Source organism: Semicossyphus pulcher, unplaced genomic scaffold, assembly GCF_022749685.1.
Source record: "Semicossyphus pulcher isolate SPU_LCO1_2020_fin unplaced genomic scaffold, fSemPul1.0.p SCAF_6, whole genome shotgun sequence".
NCBI classification, from domain to species: Eukaryota; Metazoa; Chordata; class Actinopteri; order Labriformes; family Labridae; genus Semicossyphus; species Semicossyphus pulcher.
Window position 1 is genome coordinate 18,835,512 of NW_027211737.1, and position 22,515 is coordinate 18,858,026.

Genomic DNA, 22,515 nt, shown 5'->3' on the forward strand with positions numbered 1-22,515 from the left:
TAGCAATGAGTCTGCCAGTTGCTAATCAAATTAATCCATCCCTTATTTCTGAAAACCCCAGATCCAGTGTGGGTATGAACTTACTGTGCCACGCCAGAGAGACGAACAGCAGCAGGGCGAGAGCAGCCTTCATGGCAGCAGGGTCACAGTCCAGAGAAAGAGTGGAGGACTGAGAGGGGATGTGACGGAGGGGACGCCCCGGGGTGGAGGTGGAGGAGGGGGTTTGGGCTGGTGTCTGAAGGTATTAAGGTCTTATGTTTATAATCTCCATCTATGGTGCACAGCCAGCATCTGTGGTAATGGACTTAGAAGGCGAGCTTAAACAGGGACACTGTTAAAATTCAGAGTAATAAAGGTATTCATCTTGTTAGGAACAGAAGTATAACTAGTTACAGTTTGTGAGTCTACAACACAAACACTAAAGTAATGAAGTTTTCATGCATGTTCAGTAAAGCTGCCAAAAAAGCTCAAGGTCATTTTTCGCTCACGTCACAGCCTCACTCGGATGTGTGTGTGTGTGTGTCTAATCTACAGGTAGATGTAAGCACCGTGTATCACGACCAATCCTGAGGCTGAGTCCGTGAGATACATACTGACAAACATAACAACACAGTGAGAGTTTATACTTCATGTAAAAACAAAACAAAGAAAAACTTACAGTAAAACAAATTATATTTATTTTTAGTTCAGCAAATGTACACACTCTCGCTGTCTGCCTGAACGTGTCAACACAAGTGTGAGATCTCCACTTCTACTTTAAATATAAAGTACAAAACAAAGAAGGGACTAAAGTGGCAAAACAGTATTTCATAAAACAAAGATTAAGCAGCTGAGTAACAAGACGTAAAATGGGATTACAATGGCACAAATATAAACGGTGGCACAACAGTGGGTTTGTGTCATAAGAGGATGTGCGAGGTGGTAAAGAGGCTGGGTATCAAACATTGAAACAGTTTTTTTAGTAGTGGCCGAGTGTAAAATACCAAAATATTAAAATTAAATGCGTTGCCAGATTTGTTTCTTTGATCACATGTAGCATGAATTACTGTAATTAATCGTTAATCACACCGGCACCAGTTCTGAAACACTTTCAGTAATACCTAGTTACTCAATCACAGCCTCCATAGTCGTTACTACAGCATCACGCTTTACTGGTGCTTCTTTATTTATGAAAATAAACATGCAAAGAAACAGATTTTAGCGTTGCTGTAAATGCTCCCATCACATCTCTCAATCACATACAAGCAACAGACACAACATGTAAAGCTGTCCAACTCTTTGTTTCCTTTAGTAAACTCTTCATCTGTGACACAGTGATGCTTCAACTCATAATTATTGATATATTGCAGCTCATAATAGTTTTGAATATCTTGAACTAAAAAGCTGAGTCACTATGTTTGAACTTTTTACACTTGTTTAGGACTCTGAACAGTGACCACATAGGCTTCACTTTTCTCACACCTCAGCATAAAGTGTCTCTTTACGGATTCTGTGGATGAATGGCACAAAGCTGAGTCACAGTTAAGTCAATGATTGTCAGGTTATTATACTTCTCTGTGACTGATTCTCTGTGGAAAGCTAAATCTGTGCAAGTATTTGTAGTTTCACTGACATTTGGTCCAGACTCATTCTGGTTTCAGTGTCACTCCTGGACAATCTAAGGCCTCCGAGGACGACCACATGTCCTTAAACAATCCTAAATCCTTTCCTCCAGTTCGTGTGCAGTTTGGCTTGACCCCATTCTGCCCCACACAACACCCCTGAGCTCTCCTTTTTCAGACTTCCTTCATAAAAAATAAACATTTATTGGATTGTATCTGTAATGGAAAACAATCCTTGTCAAAGCCCATCAAACTATACTGTGCTTCAAAACAAGCCCCGCCTGCATGATGTCATCCTGTTCGAGGAGCCGCTGGGAATCTAGCTGTTAAGCTGCTGTGAATTTAAGTTGAGTCATAAGAAGGTTGTTGTTCCCTGGCACGATGCATGAAAGCAGAAGAGAGCCGGATGGCGTCACTTTGGGCAGAAATGCAGACAAAACAAACAAAAAAGTCCCAACACAAAATGATTTGCATGTACAGAATCTTCTGGTCACAAGTAGTGCAATTTTAGTATACAGGAAGTTACTTTTGACATCTGTACATGAGCAGTCTCTGCTGCAGGGCTGGCAGAGGGTACGAGAGCTGCTTCTTGGCTGGGGACATGCACAGGGCGTCACTGATGGCCAGGACTAGAGCGACGGTAAGAGCTGATTCATGGAAAGTGTCTCTCAGTCTATTTTCCCCATTTTGGCAATCAGCTCATCGCAGATCTTTGTCAGCTCCTCGATCTCCTGATTCTGTGACAACAAAACAAAGGAGGAATACATTGATTTAATTTCAGTGCATAAAGTGTGTAAATATGTTATATAATGCAGTACCGCATGCTAACAGTTTCATCATGAAGAGGCATGCAGGAAAGTGAGGACAGCTGTTACCTTCTGCAGCAGAGATTGCTCCAGAGACTCGTTCTTCATCTGCTCCTTCCTCAGACTGGCCGTCAGCGCCATACTCTCTGAGCTGGACTTTGCTCGCACCTGAGCGATCTCCTCATTGGCCCTGAGAGATGCGTGGAATGAGGGAAATAAACAGATATTTGATATAAAAACATCTTTAAAAGTATTTTGGAAAAAGAGATTCATTCTCGACATACTTGTCTAGTTTCTCCTCAGCGTGCACTTTGAGTGTCTGGTATCTCTGCTCCTCCTGCTTCACTCTGGCCAGATACTCCTGAGCACATTTCTTCAGCACCTCTTCGTTCTGTTGAGGAAACAAAGAACCATTTCTTATTCATGATATTTTTTTTGTAAATATCTTAAGCTCTTTCTAATCCTTATTAATTCTTATATTTCTCTCATTTTCTCCTGGCAGCTGCCCACCTCCACAGCTCTCTGAGTGCCCCTGAGCAGCTGCTGTAAACCAGCTGCAGGTCAGCCAGGGGACAAGATTTAGGGGAAAACAGTTTTAATGGAGTTCTTTTTTTCTACAGCACTTGATCAGTAAGATAAGTATGTCTTATTCAGCGAGTTGACAGCCAGATTTATCTTGGAAGCTTCAATGCAAACCCAAGCTGCTCTCACCTACAGGCGACCACCGCCCCTAATCACAGGATACCTTCAACCTTATTTTGACCGTAATCCTCTTACAGCTCTTCGATTTGTGCTGCTATCAGCTGATTGCTTCAGTACATGAAACTGTCACCTTACTCGAGTGATCACAAACTTGACCTATGACCTCTTACTTTCTTAAAGCCCTCCAGGGTGCTCTTCATATTTTCATAACGGCGAAACACGTCAGAGAGAGAGCGCTCCACAGAGTTCAGGTCTGCCAGGGCCGAGTCCTTCTCCGTCGTCACAGCCTGCAAAGCCTTCTGGGAACTCTGGTTGTTGCGTTGCTCATCCTCTGAGAAAACAATGAAGATTGTAGAGTTGTAAGTAACTTTTTACCTCGTATTTAGTCTGGAAATAGTGACAGCATGACACATTGCAGTTGCCACATAAACAGGGCTACCATCTAAAAATAAAGAGAAAAGGCTTGAATGCAAAAAAGTGTCACTTAAATCATTGAAGCAACCAGTGACATGTATCTTGGCCTGAAAAACAGAAGTCTGTTCTGCATCTCTGACCACACAGATCAAATGTTCTGGTAGACATTTCAACTCACCAATCATCTGAGCGATTGTCTTCTCATATTCTGCAACAATCTTCCTGTAATAGGACAAAACACATGACAGGTCTTACTCAACCTGATCACAGACAGCCGGAGCCTAAAGGAAACATTTATATTCCAACACGGTTGAAACCCTCTGAAACGCATGCAGCAACGCTAACCTCATCTCAGTGACTTCTTGTCTGCTGCTTTCAAACTTTTGCTTCCAGTCGTTGGCCTCCACCTCCTTAGTGATGATCTAAAAGAGGAGATGTCTACGGTGAGCAGAACACTTAACAATCCAGGGAGGTGAAAACAAACACTGGTGACATATTGAATGTTGGATGAGTGTGATGAAAGAGTGTACCTCCTCTCTAATGAGGGTGAGAACTGCCTGTTTTTCTGCCTCACTGATGCAGATTGAATCCAGGACCTGACTTCCTGTTTTCTCCATTTCACTTCCCCCCGCCTTGTTCTTCAGCTTGCACGGGTCCTCAAACTGCTTAGGGCAGAAGGAAATCTGTTATTTCAGCGTAGGTGTACACATTCAGTAGTTTAAATGGGGTTAAGCCCCCCAGACTTTGCAAGGATTTATAAGGTATTTGTGACAAAACAGTTGCCAATTTTTCAAGTAGCATTCAAAAACCCTATTTACACACAAACAAAAACACATTTTTTTTCCTAATTTGTTCATCATTGTTTGTTGTTTCATAATTTTTGAGAAGCCTTGAATAATTGTAATAAAAGGCACACTTCCGGAAACACTTAGTAATGTAAATGTAAAACCTTCATGTATCTAACAATAGATTACTTCACCAATAAGTTACAAATGACTTATACGTGAGAGAAAGAGACAAAAAGAATCATTTACATTTATAGCTATAATCTATCCTGCTTGAAGACTTACTCTACACTGGTTGTCTATACTGAACATATTAAACTTCTCACTCTCTGTCTGCGTGCACTTTCCTTCCCTCTGACCCTCTGTTTGGTTCTTAAAAAAATAATATAATCATTATAATTTACAAGTATTATCACTGCTCTTACACTTATTTTGTAACCCCATCATCCACTTGCCTATTAGCATTCTAACATCTCAATCCTTCTTCTCCTCCACTTCTCTCTCTCTCTCTCTCTCTCTTATTTTGTCCTTGGATTATGACATATGTCATATTCTTATCTCCTTAAAATAATCTTAATCCTTCTGTCACCTGTGCACATGAACATGGCAGCAGACACTAAGTACCTCCTGCTGCCCTGTAGAACAGTGCCGCCATCATATCATAAAGGCAATCACACTGCAGCTTTAGACATAATGCAGGTGGCTATAAGCACAAACCAGTCTATTACAGACTTAATAATTACTGTGTAAATATTTGCAATTCAAATCAGCAACAACAAGTCTACAGAGCTGAACACAAATACTGCTGAGACAAGTTTGGACTTGTTCAGGCTGTTTTCTTTCTCTGCTGCTGATGGTGAATGAGAACAGAGCGGTTCGTTAACCCCACCTGGTGGCCACTGTTGGCGGCACATAGCAGTTGATTTGAAATGTGATGGAAGACATGCGTAAGAGTGTACCGCTATCATAATTAATACATATTAGAATTATCATATAATAAATATAAGGGCATGGAACAGCACATGTAGGAAAAACCACATGAAAGCTCTATTTTGATGTTTACTCACCACAGAGCAGCAGTCTGAGTCCTCAGGTTTTGATGTCACATGGCACTCTTGACCTGAAAGCAAGCAATATGTATTACATTAGAATTGTTGCAATATTTCCCCCTTAATGTGTTTATCCAAGGAAATATCAATCTGTTGAAAACACATGCACTCATAGTAACTATAAAAATAAATAAAAACCAGTATTAAGTTGTTACATCATTTTTCCTGCCCACAGTTGAGATGTGATGACTAATTCCCAGTTCCCAGTTTTCTCAGGCGATAGTCTAACGTGTAGTTTTACACCACTGCCAGTTTATTTTCACTTTAGACATGACTCAAAGAACCTTCCTGTCTAGCGTCAACATTTATAGAAGTATCAAGGCACTTCCTCAAACCATTTTAGATTTCTGTGTTCATATTTCAAACCCATACAATAAACAGCTCAGTGCCCTTTGAGAGTTGCATGTGTTCGGACAAAGCCAGATAAATATTCAAAGTAATAAAACATCATGCCTTTAGGAACAACAACACTGCAGGCTAGTGTACTTAATGCAGTGATTCACTGTTATGCAACATGTGATACAGACAGTAGCTAAGGCTGTGTCACATGCAGCCTGAAGGCATCTGTGTGCACTGAATATGTTTATTTACAACAAAGCAGCTCTCCTTAAAGCAACACAACAGAGCAAACTGAGCTCACAAGGTTCGCTGCATTGCAAACTGTTGTGTTAACTTAATGATTGTTGAGCTTGTGAGGCAGGATAACAGCCTCTCTGTCCGGCATTGATCGAGAGAAGCTAAAGAATGATGTCTAAACTTAAACATCCCGTTATCTGATCTCTGTACCGCAGAGTCCCTCGCTGCGCTGAGTAATAACTGAGCTATCACCCCTGTATCAGTTTGCTCTGTCATTGAGTGGCCCTCGAACATGAGCACAACATAAAAATCAATCTTCATCGATTCTTTCACTCACTGCTCTCGTCCTTGTCTGGTTTGACACCGACACTGCTCGCCAACTTCTCTTCGTCTGTGGCGTGGCCTCCATGATGGTCATCCTGTAACAGCAAGCAGGATCAACACGGTTGGTTGTATAAAACTTATTAGTAAGTTAATAACACCACAAGAGTCAGATGAGCACAACACACATTATTAACTCTTACCTTTCCACAGAAGTCCTTTTGCATGGACTGGTTCTGCGGCACTTTACAGGAGTTCCTGAGAATGAGATCAATAACAATATCAATGTCAACACTAACCTGATCAATATGTGTGTGTGTGTGTGTGTGTGCGTGTGTGTGTGCGTGTGTGTGTGCGTGTGTACATGGGGGCCAGAGTATTAATGAAAGGGGAAAGCAGGAGAGACAGAAAGCTTGACAGTCACACCTCATTGCTCTGCACTGTGTGCCCTATGCTTGCATGCTCTGCTCTTTACTCTGCTTTAATGTGCTCGATACACTTTTCCTCTTCCTTCACTTTGTGATTAATAGAACATGTAGGTGAGATGGATGACACAGCACGCTGTGAACAAAGCCTGGAATAGGGACTTTAAACAACAGCAAGGACGAAGCTAAAAACACTCACACGGTTACACAGTACTTACAACAGAACACAGAGGAAATGGACTTGCTCAGCAGTCCTGATGCCACACAGAGAGAAGGGAAACAGAGTGACAGGTTTGGAAGGAAGAGGAAGGAAAGACACAGGAGGGGGAGGATGGGACAGGGGTTAGGTTAAACACAAGGTGAGTGTAGGGTTATTATAGTGTAAAAAAAAAAGACAAGTTTTAGGGTAAACTGGAGGGATAAAGCTTGTTAAAACAATATATTTAAACGGAAGTGAAAGTCTACCAAAACTACTAAAAGAATTCAAGTAATATGGTAAAAGGCTATTAGTTATTATATACATAATCTCTCTTCACAGATTCTACATAGAAATGTAGATTTTGTAGGCAGTGACGTGGATTTTAGGTACGGCAAGTGTTCTGGTATCTGTTTTCACTATGGTTGCAGTCTGAGTAATATTGACCAATCACGTATCAGCAGGCGCTGGCGTATGCAGAAAAAACTGTCCGTGTGGAGAACAAAAGCAGGTGGAACGTAATGCGTCGTAATGCCATCCCAGCTCCCATCAGCACAATGATTTAGCTAACAATCAGTTCTTGATCTAAAATTCACCTTGAGATAAATTCCCTTGACCCTGTGTCACGAAAGCCGTTCAGCGCTCAGATTTCCCAAATTCCTCGAATGCATCAGAAATGATCTATCTGACCTCCGTTCAACAAACGAGCAATTTAATGAGGACAGACCTGACAAAGCTTAATTTTTATTTTTTACGAATCTGCATCATGATGTAGAAATTTCGGCAAAGGAAAGACCTGTTCATTAAAGTAAATCACAAGACAAACGGGCTCTTTTTCTGTAAACAATGCAGCACGTGGAAAAGGAAGCCTTGACTGGAAGTCGTTTATTGCTAACCGCTGGTTACATGCCCCGGCATGTTCACTGTTGATAGATGGAAAAAAAAAAACTTGGCACTGAATAGCTTTCGTGACAATATTATTCCCGACAAACTTTTGGCTCAGGATTAGTATCCTAATAATTTAGGGCGCTAAATTAGGAAGCCAACATGGTCAACATGTAAAATAACAGTAAAAAGAAGTTATATGGGAAACTATTGTTTTCCATTGCAAAACAGTGACACAGCTTTAAGTCATCAATAACAAAATAAATCTGATCCCATACAAATTTGAATACAATGGCAATAAAGCCACTTGAATTTAACCAACCTCTATCAAATCTTTGTGCAAGCAGCCGTTATAGCCAAGCATCATAAATATGCTGTTTTTATATTTAATTAATGAAGATTAGAGAGATTTACTGGTAAATCAGGATTCTTCTTAGCAAAAACATAAAGAAGAAACACCACAAGAGGGCACTGTTTGACCATTTAACGACTCTATGAACACAGAAAAACCTCCCTAAATCTGTTTCAGTGGCATAATGCAGGAAAAATGAAAACAAACCTTACTGAAAATTTAACAAAAAAATCTTGAAGAAATAAAAGCAAAAACATAAATTAAAACTATAATAACACTTGAGAAGAATGGATGGATGTGCAGGAGAGAAATAACTACTGAAGAACGCAGTCTCTAATGTTTTACTCACGTGATAATCGGGCTGTGTTTTGCATTTGAGTTCATGTTGCCATTAAGAAAGTCAGGATCCACACAAACACCATGACTGGAAATCAAGTTTGAGTCAGGGCTGGAGTCAGACGTCACCGGAGCCTCGTCATCCACCTCTGAAGGATCGGGTTTGTTTAGCGGGGAGAGGACAGACAGCGATGGCGGCCGTACAGCTTGAGACTGGGGGAGAAAGCTGGACGGGGAGAGGCCCTCACCAGGACTAGATTTGCCGCTGAGGGTCAGGTTGAGGTTCTGGTCCAAACCAAAGCTGCTGCTGTTTTGTGAGGAGCTAGTGAGGTTGTTCAGGGAATCAACCTCACTGACATCCTGGTTGGAGTTCTTGTCCAGAAAGTGGTTTGTAACATCAGGAAGAACTGTGAAAAAGGAAGGAGAGTAAGAATGAGCCTGGCCCTGAAGAATAATAAGAGTCTCACACTACCTGACAAAAAGGTGTCAAATATCAGATTGACAAAATATTATTTAGACACTATTAAACCGTTGAAAGTTGTGGACAAACACTGACATGTCATCACCTTTTAATTTGAATTGGCCAACTTGTTAGCAAACAGTTGCCTATTTACACATCCGCCCGTATGCTCGTTGGTGGTGAGAAGGTAGGCAAAACATGACTATAAGATCCATGAGAATGTACCGGAAGAGTTAAGGTGTGAGTGGAGGAGCTAAACAGTGATCGGAAAATTACTATTAAAGGTTCAGTAGTTAATATAGTCATATTTTGCTCAAACTGTCACTTTAAACATGCAGTAGTACATGAGAGAGATAATCTGTGAAAAAAATGATGTTCCTCTGGTTCCTCCTACTGCTCCTAATGGCATTTGCAAGAACCCAACGCTCCCGAACCACAACAACCAATCAGAGCCGAGCAGTCTCTCACTACACTACAAAGGCCGTTAAACCGAAATTAGGAAAAGCAAGCTAAAAAGAAAGAGTTGGACCGAGACAGAAACAAAACGAGACTAAACATCAGAGCGGCATTTCTAGTGGCTGAAAATATCTTTGCAAAGTGCCCGGGCAGTGTTACGTTTCGGACATTCTCCTGATAGTGCTGCCTGTGCTCTCACAGCTAAATGTTCTTAACATCAATGTGTTACTGCTTAGTTATCTCTGTTTTTTCCACAGTTGTTAGTAAGTGCTGGTGGTTTGACCGAATACAATTTGCTGTAGATTATAGTTCACAGCAAAAACACTGATTTCCGCTGGTTTGATGGTGTAAGATAAGATAGTACTTTATTGATCCCCAGAGGGGAAGTTCAGTTGTATCTACTTCGATAGTGTTGGTGGTGTAATACAACGGCTGCGGTTGTTGTCATTTCATGTTTTTACCGATGTGTCCGCCATATTATATATCTGGCTTCTTCAGTTGTTGTGGTTACTAGCCTGTGCGTGCATGACAGCCTCCTGTGCGGGGAGAGCTTTGGAGGGAGGACTGAGTGCCGCAGAGAGAGAGGGGGAGGGACCTGGAGGTTGTAAACTTTCAAATTTTGAAGCAAAGTCCGCCCTCTTCTCCATCTTACCTACTGAAGCTTTAAACACTGGAAAACTAAAGGGAGGAATAATTCTCAGTAGATTCCTTTGTAGGACCCCTTTCACACCGCACATTGTTTTCACAGGAAGAATATACCAGGAAAACAGAATAGGTCCCAGGAGAGAACCTTGAGGCACACCACAATACAGAGTTTAAGATGATGACGCACAGTTACCAACAGCAAGTGAACTTCTGGTAGGTAGGTACTAGTAGTAGTAGAAAAACCCAGGACTGACACAGTAAAGTAGATCTTAATTCTTAAGCAGGTGTAACAGCCTACACATCCCACATCCTGGCTTCTTAATGATTCTATCATTCTTTCAGGGATTTAAACTTGAAGTGATGGCTTCTACATCCCCTGTTAGAACACTTAAAATGGCTGCTGGCTTCCTCTCACAGCACTTCACATCCTGTGTCCTCTCATATCCCGTTAACTGCTAGCTAACGACCACAGCAGCAGGCTGGTCTCTGTTGAGTCACCCTGCTGCTAAAACACAAGGCTCTCTGTTCCTGAAAAACACACCCACGCACACTGTAAAACTCACACAGCTACACAGAATAATAAAACTGAAATAACCTCTCCTACTTTACCCTCCTGTATTTATCTCAACACAACATGAATGAAGTCATTGTGGTTTCACCACGGGTGGGTAACAGCTTCTCACATCGTTTGTCATGACTGACGGCTAATGTGTGACTGGTTACATCACAAATTTCCTTAATGCAGGTTTATCTAAGCTTCTGCTCAAAATCTGGGTACTTTCAGACGCAAACACACCCTTCGGAGACAAGGAACAGATGCAGAGCAACCACACCCAGTCACTCCCCAGCACACACAACCACGTGGCCTAGCAACAAAAACATCAGGCTTTCTAGCAGTTTGACAACTCGAGAGAAAAGAGGAAAGGGATACAAAGAGGGAAGTATGAGAGTGGGCCAGTGAGACAGAAACATAATTCAGGTAGACAAACAGCTGTTTAATGTTTCAGCTTCATTTTAGTAAACACAGCTGGATTGTGGCCTGTGGTTGTTTCCATGAACAGACAGCGATTCCCCCCCTGAGCTGTAAGAGTCTAATTAAAGTGAACCTGAGTATCAGTTACTCCACACGTTCAATCTTTTATTTATGAGACTAACCCAGATATCGTACAGAGCGTGACTCTTTTAGCACGAAAAAGAGACTTACTGTCTGCAAACCAGATTCATTAATAACACATTAATCTGTCTGTTGTTATCTGGCTCAGCGTCCCATATGCTGTGCTCAAAACATGTCTAATTTAAACCAGCCAAGCCACCCAAAACATGCAGGTCAGTTTAAACCTAATACATGCACTATTGTCATAATCAATCACTTTAAATGAAAGAGGATTCAGATGAAATAAGTGCTTGCAAACATCAGCGATATAATAGCATCACTACTACTCCTGTTTGTGTGAGGGAAAGCAGGGCAGTGGGAGGGGAGGGGTGAGGAGGGGGGCTGTGGATTAGACAGCAGTGGGCCTTTTGGGCAGCTTCAAACAGGCTGGATCATCTACTAACCATTGATCAGCCGATTTACAAGTCTGTCCCTAAGAGAGAGCTCATTTACATTTCTGTTAATCCATACACACAGTCTGAACAGATACCGGTGGGCTGATCCAAGATCTTTCAAAGCATGCAAGTTGATACCGTGGTCTACACAGTAAAAAACATCGGGCCTCATTCACTAATATCTGCGCAGAAATGTTCTTACTCTCCGCAAAAAATAAGTAGTTGCGCAAAATCACCATCGGAGTTATGACACGTGCGTACCGGCCAATTTTGTTCTCACTACCGTGCGTATGTTAGTAAATCAGAACCATTCTAAATTGACAGCCGCGTGTCCACAATCTGCAATCAGCATACTGCCACGCCTCTATTTCTCTATATAAGGACATCCGTTTGGTGCCGCATGAAGAGAGCGGTGTGACGGAGAAGCTGAAAGAACGTGAAAGATGGCCTCAAAAGGAAAAAAGAAACATTTCACATCAGCAGAAATAGAAACAATTGCAACAAAAATGTTACACTTCAATATGAACATTTTCATATGGTCTACTCTATTGTAAACTTAATAAACTAACTCAACTGCTATAATTGAAGATTTTAATTATATGACAATAAATTATGAGGATGACACGGCATTTATGTTTGGTCCATACATTAGTAAATTCAATTATTATTGTCTATTAAAGCTATTAATTCAATAAATGAAGTTTTAATATAGTATGCATTTAGTTAAAAGGTTGTGTGTTAACATTTCCTAGGACATTTCTTTCATCATTTCATCGTACGCATGGTCTGAGGGGGTTCTAAATTTGTTCGCAGAGAACGAAGAAATTTAGGTAAGAACAAATTGATGAATTCGAGATTTGTGCGTCAAACACACATACGTACAGTTCAAGCACAGATTCGTACGTACGCACTGTTCGTAAATGAGGCCCGTTATGTTCTAGACATGGAGTAACTCAAAGGATCATTGCAAATGACAAAAATTCTAGAGCCCAATCGATATTAGATTTTTGAGAATAATCCTGATACAGGTTTTGTTTGAGAGGCTGAAAATAAAACGATATGGCGGCAGATAAAGTGACTTTTTGAGCTGGAATAATAAAAAAAGACCTACTGCAGTAAAAGCTTCCTCCAGTGACAGATAACACAAAGGGTTGTGGAAACAGTCACTTCTAGCCTTTTATAAGCATCTAATTTGAAGAAGTAGTCGTGTCCATTGAAGTACTAATGATGCCCCTGGTGTGAAGGTAAAACTGCCTGTAATCTTGCATTTGAAAAGATATGTTGAAATGAAAAGTTAATTCTTCACGTGTAGCTGTCTGTCTCACTCTCAGTGCTTAATTTGGGTCATTTTGTCAGGGCAAATTTTTGAAATAAAGGTATCAGGCAAAATATTCTTTTTTTCTGACACCTCACTAACAGGAAAAAAAAAAAGCTTGGGTACCATGACGAGTGTAACAAAGCACCCATTTGACCACACCTAACCATGGCCCTCTGTGATGCTGATGCGGTCAGTGGTGGAACTGGCTCTAAGGTTTCAACCATAGAGTCAGCGAAACATTGCTTTTAGTCTTTCATGTCCAAACACGAGCAGCCATACTAGCACTTTGGCTAATTAAATATAGTCATAAATGAGTCTTGATACCAGCAGCCGTACATGTGAATATCCTCCTTTGTCTATGTAGAAGAGTAATGAGTGTGCAAAGCAGCTGAGTCAACTCACCTGTTTGGTTGGCGTTGTCCAGTTGGCTCAGCAGCTTCACAACACCTGGAGACTCTGCTTCTGGAGTTTCAAAGGTCCCCTCTGAGTCTGAACTGTGGAGAGACAGAGAGAGGGAGACTTGTCACTAACACAATGGCAGAAAAGAGTTACATATAATGTTGGCAAGTCATCAGTAACTAAAATGTCCAGTTTGAAATTGAAAAATACGACCCATAAAGCAAAACTAACTATCATGGTAGTTGTGAACATGTGATAAAAACAAAACACATTGCCTAAATGCTTCTCAAACAGCAGACTGTCTTTAAGAACAGAGAGGCATTGATGATGTACATTAAACAATGAAGGCCCTGGTTGTGGATTGCATTCTAACAAATAAGCGTTAACTTTCGAACATCACTCTTTTGCTTTCTTAAAGTGACACACAAACAAAAGATCTCAGAGTTCAAAGCAGCTCAAAATAAACAAGCTGCTTTTATTCAAAGGAAGTCAGAGGAAGGGAGAGGAGAGGAAGTGGAGTCCTACAAGGCCACCTGCATCCTTTGCCCCTGAATAAGGACACACTGAAACCAACCAGACACATTCAGGCACAGAGGCACACACACACATAAACACAGACTCTTTTGGTCTGCTGTGTCAGCTGCCTAGACAGCCAGCCCAAATTTATTTCCAAACACTGGAGAAACAAAAAGGAAGGGAGAGACGGGGAGAGTGAGAGTTGATGTGGTTTTGTATGAGAGAGTGCATGTGTGTGTGTACCCGTTCCCAGGCTCTTGAACGCACATCAAAACGTCCGCGCTCTAATGAAAAACAGCACACAAGGAGCAAAGCTCTCAGAGCCAAACACCCCGACCACACTCCATCTCTGATACCAGCTCACACAAACATATTCACACACTCTGCAGCTCTATACAACACCACCGCCCAGAGCTAATCCTAATATACATAACCCACCCCCACCCTCCACACACACACACACTGACACACACATTGAATCACGTCCCAGTGATGGCCCCAACGGCTGCGATCTCGGATGGTTACTTAGAAACTAAAACGGACTAAAAAGAATCAAACGCTTTGGAAACTGTGGCTCTTTTCCCTTCCCCCCCAAACTTTCAGCAACTGTTCCCCAACTGCCAAACAGCCTTCACACACACTCACACACATAAAAACAGGCCTCATCAATCAGATTCTCCACATTTGGAGTCTCATAAAGAAGCACACAAAGCAGGGACTTACAAAGAGTGTCTGTATATTCACCAAGTATCTGTTTTTAGCCAATGACAGCATGATTCAGTCACTGGGATCCACAGCATAGGAAAGAATCTGAGATTATACCACAGCATCAGTCAGTTTGATCGTGTGTGTGTGTGTGTGTGTGTGTGTGTGTGTGTGTGTGTGTGTACCGTATCTACCACCTGTCAGTATGACTCAGGGATACACTGACACAAAAACCCACACACACAATATCAATCTAGTGCTGCTGAAGCAAATACAGAGAACTGATCTTTCCAGATATTCTGTTTATTCCTTCATACAGGCCCACCTGTAAACTCTCGCTCTCTTCTTTCTCTTTCTCTCTCTCTCTCTCTCTCTCTCTCGCTTCCTTTCTCTCCCTCGCTCTCTAACACATACAAACATTGTGGCCTAGCCCTCTCTTACTTGTCCTCTCCGTCATCCTTGGATCCGGGCTGCCCCTCTTCTCCTCCACCAGTCACTGCTGACCAGGTCCACTTGGCCCACTGTACAGGAGACAACCAGGACATCCCTGCACCACGTCGAGTCTCACACCAGCTGTGACGTCAAAGATCTACCAGTAAACTTCCTCTTCCTCGTAAGTTTAGCTCGTTGCCACTCTCAATCAGTGATCAACCTCTGTTTCACTGCTATAAAGAGACTCTCAGAAAGATGTCGACTTGTCTTCTCGCCTCCGCTCTCTCTCTCCTCGTGTCAGCTTCTGCTACGCTTGTTTTTCGATGTATCTTCCTCACTTCCTCCTCTTGCTCAGCTGCTCAGCGCTCTCATCCTGCTCCTCCGCGCTGTTGATGCTCGTGAGAGAGAAACGTGCCTCGCGCTGCCGTTTCTGTTGCTGCTTTGCTCTCCACAGCACTGACTCACACAGTGCAGATTACTGGAGCATCAGTAGTCACTCCTCTGTCCCCTCCCCTCCCCTCTTTCACCCTCCCTCCCTCTCTGTCTGGGTGGACGATCAGCTGGTTCACAGACATCGGCTCGCTCTGCTCCTGCGTTGTTTGTGAACTCGCTCTCCCCTCCCTGATTCTTTCAGAGTGTGTCGACTGTGTGGGGAAAGAGAGGGGGAGAGAGGAGAGGCAATGCTTCCTGTTTTAAGAGGCAAAGCGTCTGGTTACTCTAGGACAGACAGACTACCAGACACATGTGTCTTAAAGAAAGAGTGCTCAGGGAGAAAGGGAGGAAATGACGAGTACAGTTTAAAAGATGCAAAGCGATGCGTTTGGATAGGAGAAGAAATCAAAATGTGGCCTTCATCTTGCCGATATAGCACCCTCCCTTATTCCAGAAGTTCAAAAAGTTACACAACATCCGTTAGGAGCATTTCTGACTGACATGTTTTAGCAGCCCACAATGAGTTTGAAAGGTAATTTGAGTTGTTAATGGTTTGTTTACTTGGCAGCTTCCAGCAGAGGCTGTGGATGACTGTGATTGTGACACAAAGCTGCACAAAAAAGAGCGCTTGTGCCTATTTTCCCTGGATTGTAAGACAAGAGCTACAAAGACTTTGGTTTTCAACCAGGACTATAAATATATGCAATACAATCCACACGGAGAGATAACATCTGAACTTTAAACTTAGCCGTTAATTCCAGGATGTGTGACCCACCTACAGAGGGTCTATTGTTCAGAGGAAATATCCAGGCCAGGCGGTAAACAGATCAATAAAGCGAGCCTAGATTCAGCAGTCATGGTGCAAAAGCCCATCAGACTGACAGAAAAGTTGTCTGGATGAAAGCTTTCATCGCAGCACACATTTACACATGTGCCTCTAAAGCTGTTCATGGAGGGCTTATGTAACTGTAAGCCCTGGCTTTTACATTGATACCTCTCTCTCTACACACACACACATTTCTAGGCCAGATGAGCTGCGGTCTTTGAAAAAACATGAAGCATACATAATCTAATGAAGGGAGGATGTTTGAGCCACGGTGAATAAAGCGGAAAAAGGTAGCAGAGCTGTAGCAGAAGCAGTCCTTTGAGGTTCCCTTCCTTCTGTTTACTGCTCACATGTGCAAAAAAACACAAGAAGAAAGGCAGAAGCTCTACCCCTGAAAACAGAGAGCCGGTCCACAGAGACAGGCAGGCAGAGAGATGAATACATGCGTGAGCAAACACTCAGAAATAATGTCACACGCTGGTGAACACACAGAAAGAGTCTCTGTTCAATCGGTGATAGCTGGCCTGAAAAATGGAGCACATCACATCAGAGGCTCGGCAGAAGGAAAACAGCGTTAATTAAAAATGTGGAGTGACAGAGAGATAAAAAGGGAAGGTAAAGAAAGCGAGTTTTCGGGCAGGACTGGAATCTGAAATGCTCTCTTGTTTTTCTCTAACATTCCTGGCATTGTCTCCTTTCCCTCCTTTGTTTCTTTATTTACCAGTGAGTACAGCTGAGAGGACAAACCTGTCCGTCCTGCAGAGGACACGTCTGCCCGGACCTTACAAAACCCCTCAAAGCAAGCCGCAAACTCAGACGTAATGGACATCCGGTGTTGTTCAAACTCTACTTTATGACACCTTGAAGTTGTAAACCCTCCTAGTCTGTACGTGCATTAACACCCATAAAGCATGTGTCTTTATACAGTCATAGAGAGAGCATGCTGAAGCGGTCAGACTATCCTGACTCTCTCCCCGGCAGAGACACACACAGGCAGAGAAAGAAGAAAAAGGAAAACGCATCAGCTCTTACCTAATACCTTACAGCCACAAATAGCACACAGTGAAACAGTGGCAAACCCACACATTAAGTACACCCATATGTGAGCTGGAGCTGCCATCTTGGCACACACAGACTGAACCCTGGCTGATGTGTGTTTGCTGCCGGTTAATCCAGCAGGAATGCACATCATAATCATCAATTACATTTTGAGTGATAGCAGCAGCATGTGTGGTTACTATGAGCTAAGAATAAATCAGCAATGATAAACATCTCTGAGCCACAACAGAGTCGATGCAATACTGGATGAGATAACTATGTGTGTGTGCGCTAACAGAGGGAATTTGAGAAGCTTCTCAACTATCACAGACTATTTATCTCTGCCCTCAACCCCTGCATGATGACAGAAGGTTCAACAGCCAGGCTGACAGTTCATATAGCACCAACAGCAGGTCAACATTTCACCTGACTAACATTTTAGTCCACAGCAACAGATCTCAACAATTAATGGGTGGATTTACATTTAATTTTGATTATTTTTAGGCATGCCATCATCGTAGCTCTGGGGATAGCAATGTTTATCTATCCATTACTAAATATCTCAGCAACCAGTGGATGGAGGGCCATGAAAGGAGCCATCCTCTGGTCTGGTGTTAAGACATTACTTTTAAAACTAATGAAATCCCATCAGCCTCAGCTGTACTCTGTACTGTGTGTTATAATACTAATCACAAAATGTTAGCGTAACATGCTTAATTAAGCATTAGCATTGTCATAGTGAGCATGTTAGCATTTTGATGTTAGCATTTAACTCAAAGCACCACTGTGCACAACAGCCTCATCATGAAGATTTCTATACAGTTCATAACATAATGGTTGATCATGTTCAGCATTCTCAGTAGATTCAGGCATTTTGCCGTCACAATCTTCCTCTCCAAACATCCTGAAAGCAAAGAAAATATTTGTATACACCAAGTCCTGCTAAGAATAACAGTCATCATCCCACTGTATGTCTGTCCACCATCATATTGTGGTGTGTAATTGCAGCTTTCGTTCTTTTAGCCTAGATTTAGAGACGAGACTGACCCTGTTGAATTTCAATCTGCATTCACAGAAATGAAGGGCTGTCTTTAAATATTTCTACTTTAACAAACATTTACACAACACACATGAAGTAACTCCCGCATGTGTCTCAAAATCATTGGTTAAAAAGTTAGCATAAGCATCCCAGTGAGACGAGTTGCAATAGATTAATGTGAAAATAACTAGTCCTCAGTAGAAGGGGTTTTTCTTTAACACTCATCTGCCTACACAGGTTTAGTTTTCATCAAGGTTCTTTCAAACAACTATCAAACAAATGTCTTCTTGTGCATCAGAGGATACATGCTGCGAAACAGACGGTTCATGGACTTAGTCTGGATTAGAACAAGCAGGAGGCTGAGTCAGTGTTGTTTGTGCTTTCTAGAGAGCAGCACTAAAGGTATTTATAATAAAAGGAGGTTGCAGAGATTTTCTAGTGCATAGTGTGCTGTGATTCTGCCACTTATACGTGTGAGCTGTGTACAACCTAAGTAACTGCATGGACATTGGTATGTTCTTAATGTGAGACGTGAACATGAGTGCAATTATCAGGCTGTAAAAAAACCTGTCTGTCTGTCTGTACAATGACTGGCAGCACCTACTAGTATAAGCAGAATAATAGTGCTTGGTCATATTTGTCGGGTTCTTCTATGATACAGCTCCATCTAGTGGCTGACACTGGACTCTCAAGCAGCCTCCTCACATCGCTATAATGACATTACATAAAAATACAGCAGCATTAGTGACACAAAAGCCGGATTGAGGAGCAAAGACAAACAAAGGCCCTGATGAAGGAATGAAATGATGACAAGTGAAATGTGAGATGTGAGATGTGCAAGAGAAAGCCACAGAGATACAAAACAGGTCTGACGTCACCTTTGGGAGCTTAATCAGAGGTGACAGCATCTCCAGTTTCACCATGGAGACCATTTCTGTAGGGGTCCCAAGTGTACGACTCTATGAAAAACATGCAACTAGACACCATGTATACATGGGCAAAAAAAAGCTAGCACTGCTGATAACATTTCCTATCTTTGGTTGATTTTTATATCTTAAAGTCTCTTCGCATTATCCAGGATACAGATGGCTCACAGAGAGTAAAATACAAGTCTTCGACATACTTTTGAAAAGCACAACTGAACCTCTGCATCTTTAATAGAGAACCCAATTAGCTGCAATCAGAGCAGGAAGCTAGCACGGAGTGAAGCAGTTAGACTGAAAGGAGCCGAGGCACTCGCCGTGCTACAGTACACGAGAATAACCGAACTGACAGAGCCGTGATGAAACAAAAAGAGAAAGAAGTGAGGGAACAAGAGAGAAAGAGGAGGGGTTTTACTCCAGGAGGAGTCATGTACAGACTCCAACAGAGCTATTGTTCGAGGCTACAGGAGGCACACAAGAGCACACACAATCCCAGACAATAGTGCATGTACATTTTACACACATGCACGCACAGAGCGGGAGACAATACACCCCCACTGTTCTACTTTCACTCATTTTCTCCTGCCTTGTAAATCCATTTTAACTTGATGTTATTTTCACTGAACATGCCATACAGCCATAATGAATTGTTTTCATTGTACTTTAATTCAAACACGTGGATGTAGTAAATAGTATCTATAACAACATGTGCAAGTAAGTGTTTTTTAGGTGTTAACGTGAGGATAATTCAGCTGTGAGTTTCACTTTCATGCTGGCAAACCTAGTCTGTGTAGGCTGCTTATACATAATTTAAGTGTACTTTTTAAAATTAATTGCTTGTCATTTATTCATAATGTCTGTCTCTTTAAACATATGAAAACTTTTGGAGCTCACGCTGACCTAAATTCAAACCACTGCAGCAAGAAATGAGCTCCGAATACAGGTTAGCCTCTTCCCAAATGAGGGACCGTGTGGATGCTCAGAGGTTTTAGAGAACAGGAAGCACTCTTTACATCAAAGACTGCTCCACATAGGACATAAAATGGATGATTAAGCTGACTAAAATTAGACCAGGAGCTGGAAACTGCGTTCCCAGGATGCTGGTTGGCTTTCCAGTTTTCCCAGAGGGAGGACTCCAACCCCCATCGACCCTTACACAAACACAGATGAACGCAGAATCCTACAGTATGCTTACGCGATGTGAGCTCTCACATGCTTGCCTTTCTGTCTCTCCGAAACATCTGCTTATTACATGGCGGCTGCAGCTCGTCATATTAACAAATGCTGTTCTTCATGACTTGAGACATTTGAGCCAACGAAGTGATATTTAAGAAATGACTGGCAGAATAAGGCTTAGTCTGGGCATTTACACGTGACAGCAGAAAGTGTTCCCGCTACAAGGGGCTTACAGAGGCTTTTAAAAATGGAGATTTAAAGCATCGCTGGGACCAGCTGGGAGGACAAAGTGAAAGGGCTCAGTCTCTGTCACAAAGGATTAGTGAAAAAGAAAGAGGGAGCTCGGTGGTTAAGTGCTTTTAAGCTCTGATGAATGCCTCAGCAACAACGTCTCCTTCGCTTTCCCTTCATTTCTGACAAGACGAGTGCTCAAAACGGACAGCTGCACTTCATACATCACACAGCGCTTTTAGGATGTCAAACACACTGCATGAACAGACCAGGGAGCTGAGCCAAAAATAAACTAACGCAGCTTGTATGATTTAAATACCACTTAAGCATTAGGGTCACAGCTACATAATTAATAGCAAGCGGTAGCATGTTATCTCTTACTGTTATAACTACAAAAGCTGCTGATGACATGTCAAAACAAATGAAAGGAAGGATTGAACGCTGCCTTAATTTCAGGAGCATGACCCGATCAGCTCATGTTCATCACATAGCCTCTCTGCTGATGGCATCGCTTTTCCCTCTTCCCTCTTTCCGTACATTTGAATACCAAAATAGTATTCAAAATAGCACAGCAGGGAAACAGTCAAGCAGGGAAAGTACTGGCTCCTCTAAAGAAAGTATCAAGGTCTCAGCACTGCTCTTCAACCCCTCATCTCCCACTCCTCTCTGATAAAGAAGCACTGAGTTTACACACACAAGACAACACAATCTCAAGAGCAAAATTGGTCGCTGTACTCAATCAACAGCACAATGTCAGTTATTATAGATTTTCTCTGCCTGTGCATGTTTCCTGTTTTCGCTTGCAAACATACAAACACGAAACGAAGCATCTCGTCTTACATGCTGCTCTTCTTCCTCGGAGAGCTGACGGACCCCTTCCTGTTCTGGCTGAGGGAGCCCCCCATGGCAACAGCCGAGTCTCTGTTTGTCTCAGGTTTATCCCAGATGCTCTGTTTGTCCTCCTCTCAGGGTTCACCTCTGCCTCTCCTCCAGAAAGCCTGGCTCGGCGTCAGAGCCCCACACGGCACCGCTTCTCATCACTGACTTTGCTATTATTCAACAGAGCAGCCTCTCTCCTCCTTGTCTTTGCTCTGTCGCCGTCTCTGTTGATGCTCTACAGTACAAAAGCTCATGAGAACTAGGGATCACACATGAAAAGCTCTGCTTCCAGCCCCACCTCCTCGCTCTACTTCTCCTCAGCCTCCGAAATCTCTCTCTCTCTCTCTCTCTCTCTCTCTCACACACCACACACACAGCAGAGGCAGATTCCATTCACTTGTCAGCAAGTGCATAGTCTTTACAAGGAAAAAGATAAAGAGCTGGAGCGTGCGTGTGAGTGTGAGGGGGGGTTGTTTAAAGACCACTAAGTCCAAGGAGATGGAGGGGGTACATTGGGGAGTGTGTGTGTGTCATGGGGGGCATTTGGCAGGGGTGAGAGTATTGTTAAAGTATGAAAGAGTCTCTTCTATTGTTAGTCAGCTGAATGCCAGATCTGAGATCCAGGGGGAGGGATGGAGGATGATGGAGGGAGAGTTGGCGGCATGAAACACAGCCCCACTTGTTGTGCCACATTCCAACTACCTGCTGTGACCCCATACCCACCACTGCAGCCCCCAAGAGTTTTAGCATGACAATAAACACATACACATGCACAATCAGAGCTGTTGGCTTGTTTGCAAACAGTATTTTGCAACTCATCAATACGCTTTGACCTCCGAGCTTGAAATTAACTTGGACGCTCTTCAAAATCAGGCCAAACACTATAATCAGTGTGAGAGAAACGCTTCACATTGGCTGATGGAGACTGAACAACTTTAAACATGTCAAAAGCTCGTTTATCAATGTTTTTCTAACAGTGTTAGT

General features: G+C 42.4%; 1 protein-coding gene across 2 annotated transcripts; it reads right to left on the reverse strand.

The window, feature by feature from the left end:
- Positions 1–654: 654 nt before the first annotated feature.
- On the reverse strand, positions 655–21,778 carry LOC138610656 (transforming acidic coiled-coil-containing protein 1-like). Of its 2 annotated transcripts, none has more exons than XM_069683452.1 (13): positions 21,493–21,778; positions 13,338–13,429; positions 8,522–8,915; positions 6,518–6,572; positions 6,331–6,412; positions 5,376–5,428; positions 4,054–4,185; positions 3,869–3,945; positions 3,702–3,745; positions 3,280–3,440; positions 2,692–2,798; positions 2,477–2,597; positions 655–2,338 (listed from the first exon to the last, which is right to left on the reverse strand). In XM_069683452.1, the coding sequence occupies exons 1-13, from the start codon at positions 21,555–21,557 to the stop codon at positions 2,270–2,272; spliced, it is 1,452 nt and encodes a 483-aa protein (XP_069539553.1). In that variant the 5' UTR covers positions 21,558–21,778; the 3' UTR covers positions 655–2,269. The 2 variants fall into 2 exon arrangements, with proteins under 2 accessions (XP_069539553.1, XP_069539551.1); XM_069683450.1 differs by lacking the exon at positions 21,493–21,778 and adding an exon at positions 14,997–15,475.
- Positions 21,779–22,515: the final 737 nt, after the last annotated feature.

Coding starts and splice junctions, on each gene's coding strand:
- LOC138610656 (XM_069683450.1), bottom strand. CDS start 15,100: ATGTCCTGGTTGTCTCCTGTACAGTGGGCCAAGTGGACCTGGTCAGCA. Junction 13,430..14,996: donor AAGGATGACGGAGAGGACAA/GTAAGAGAGGGC, acceptor GTCTCTCCACAG/TTCAGACTCAGAGGGGACCT. Junction 2,799..3,279: donor CCCTGGAGGGCTTTAAGAAA/GTAAGAGGTCAT, acceptor TTTCCTCAACAG/AACGAAGAGGTGCTGAAGAA.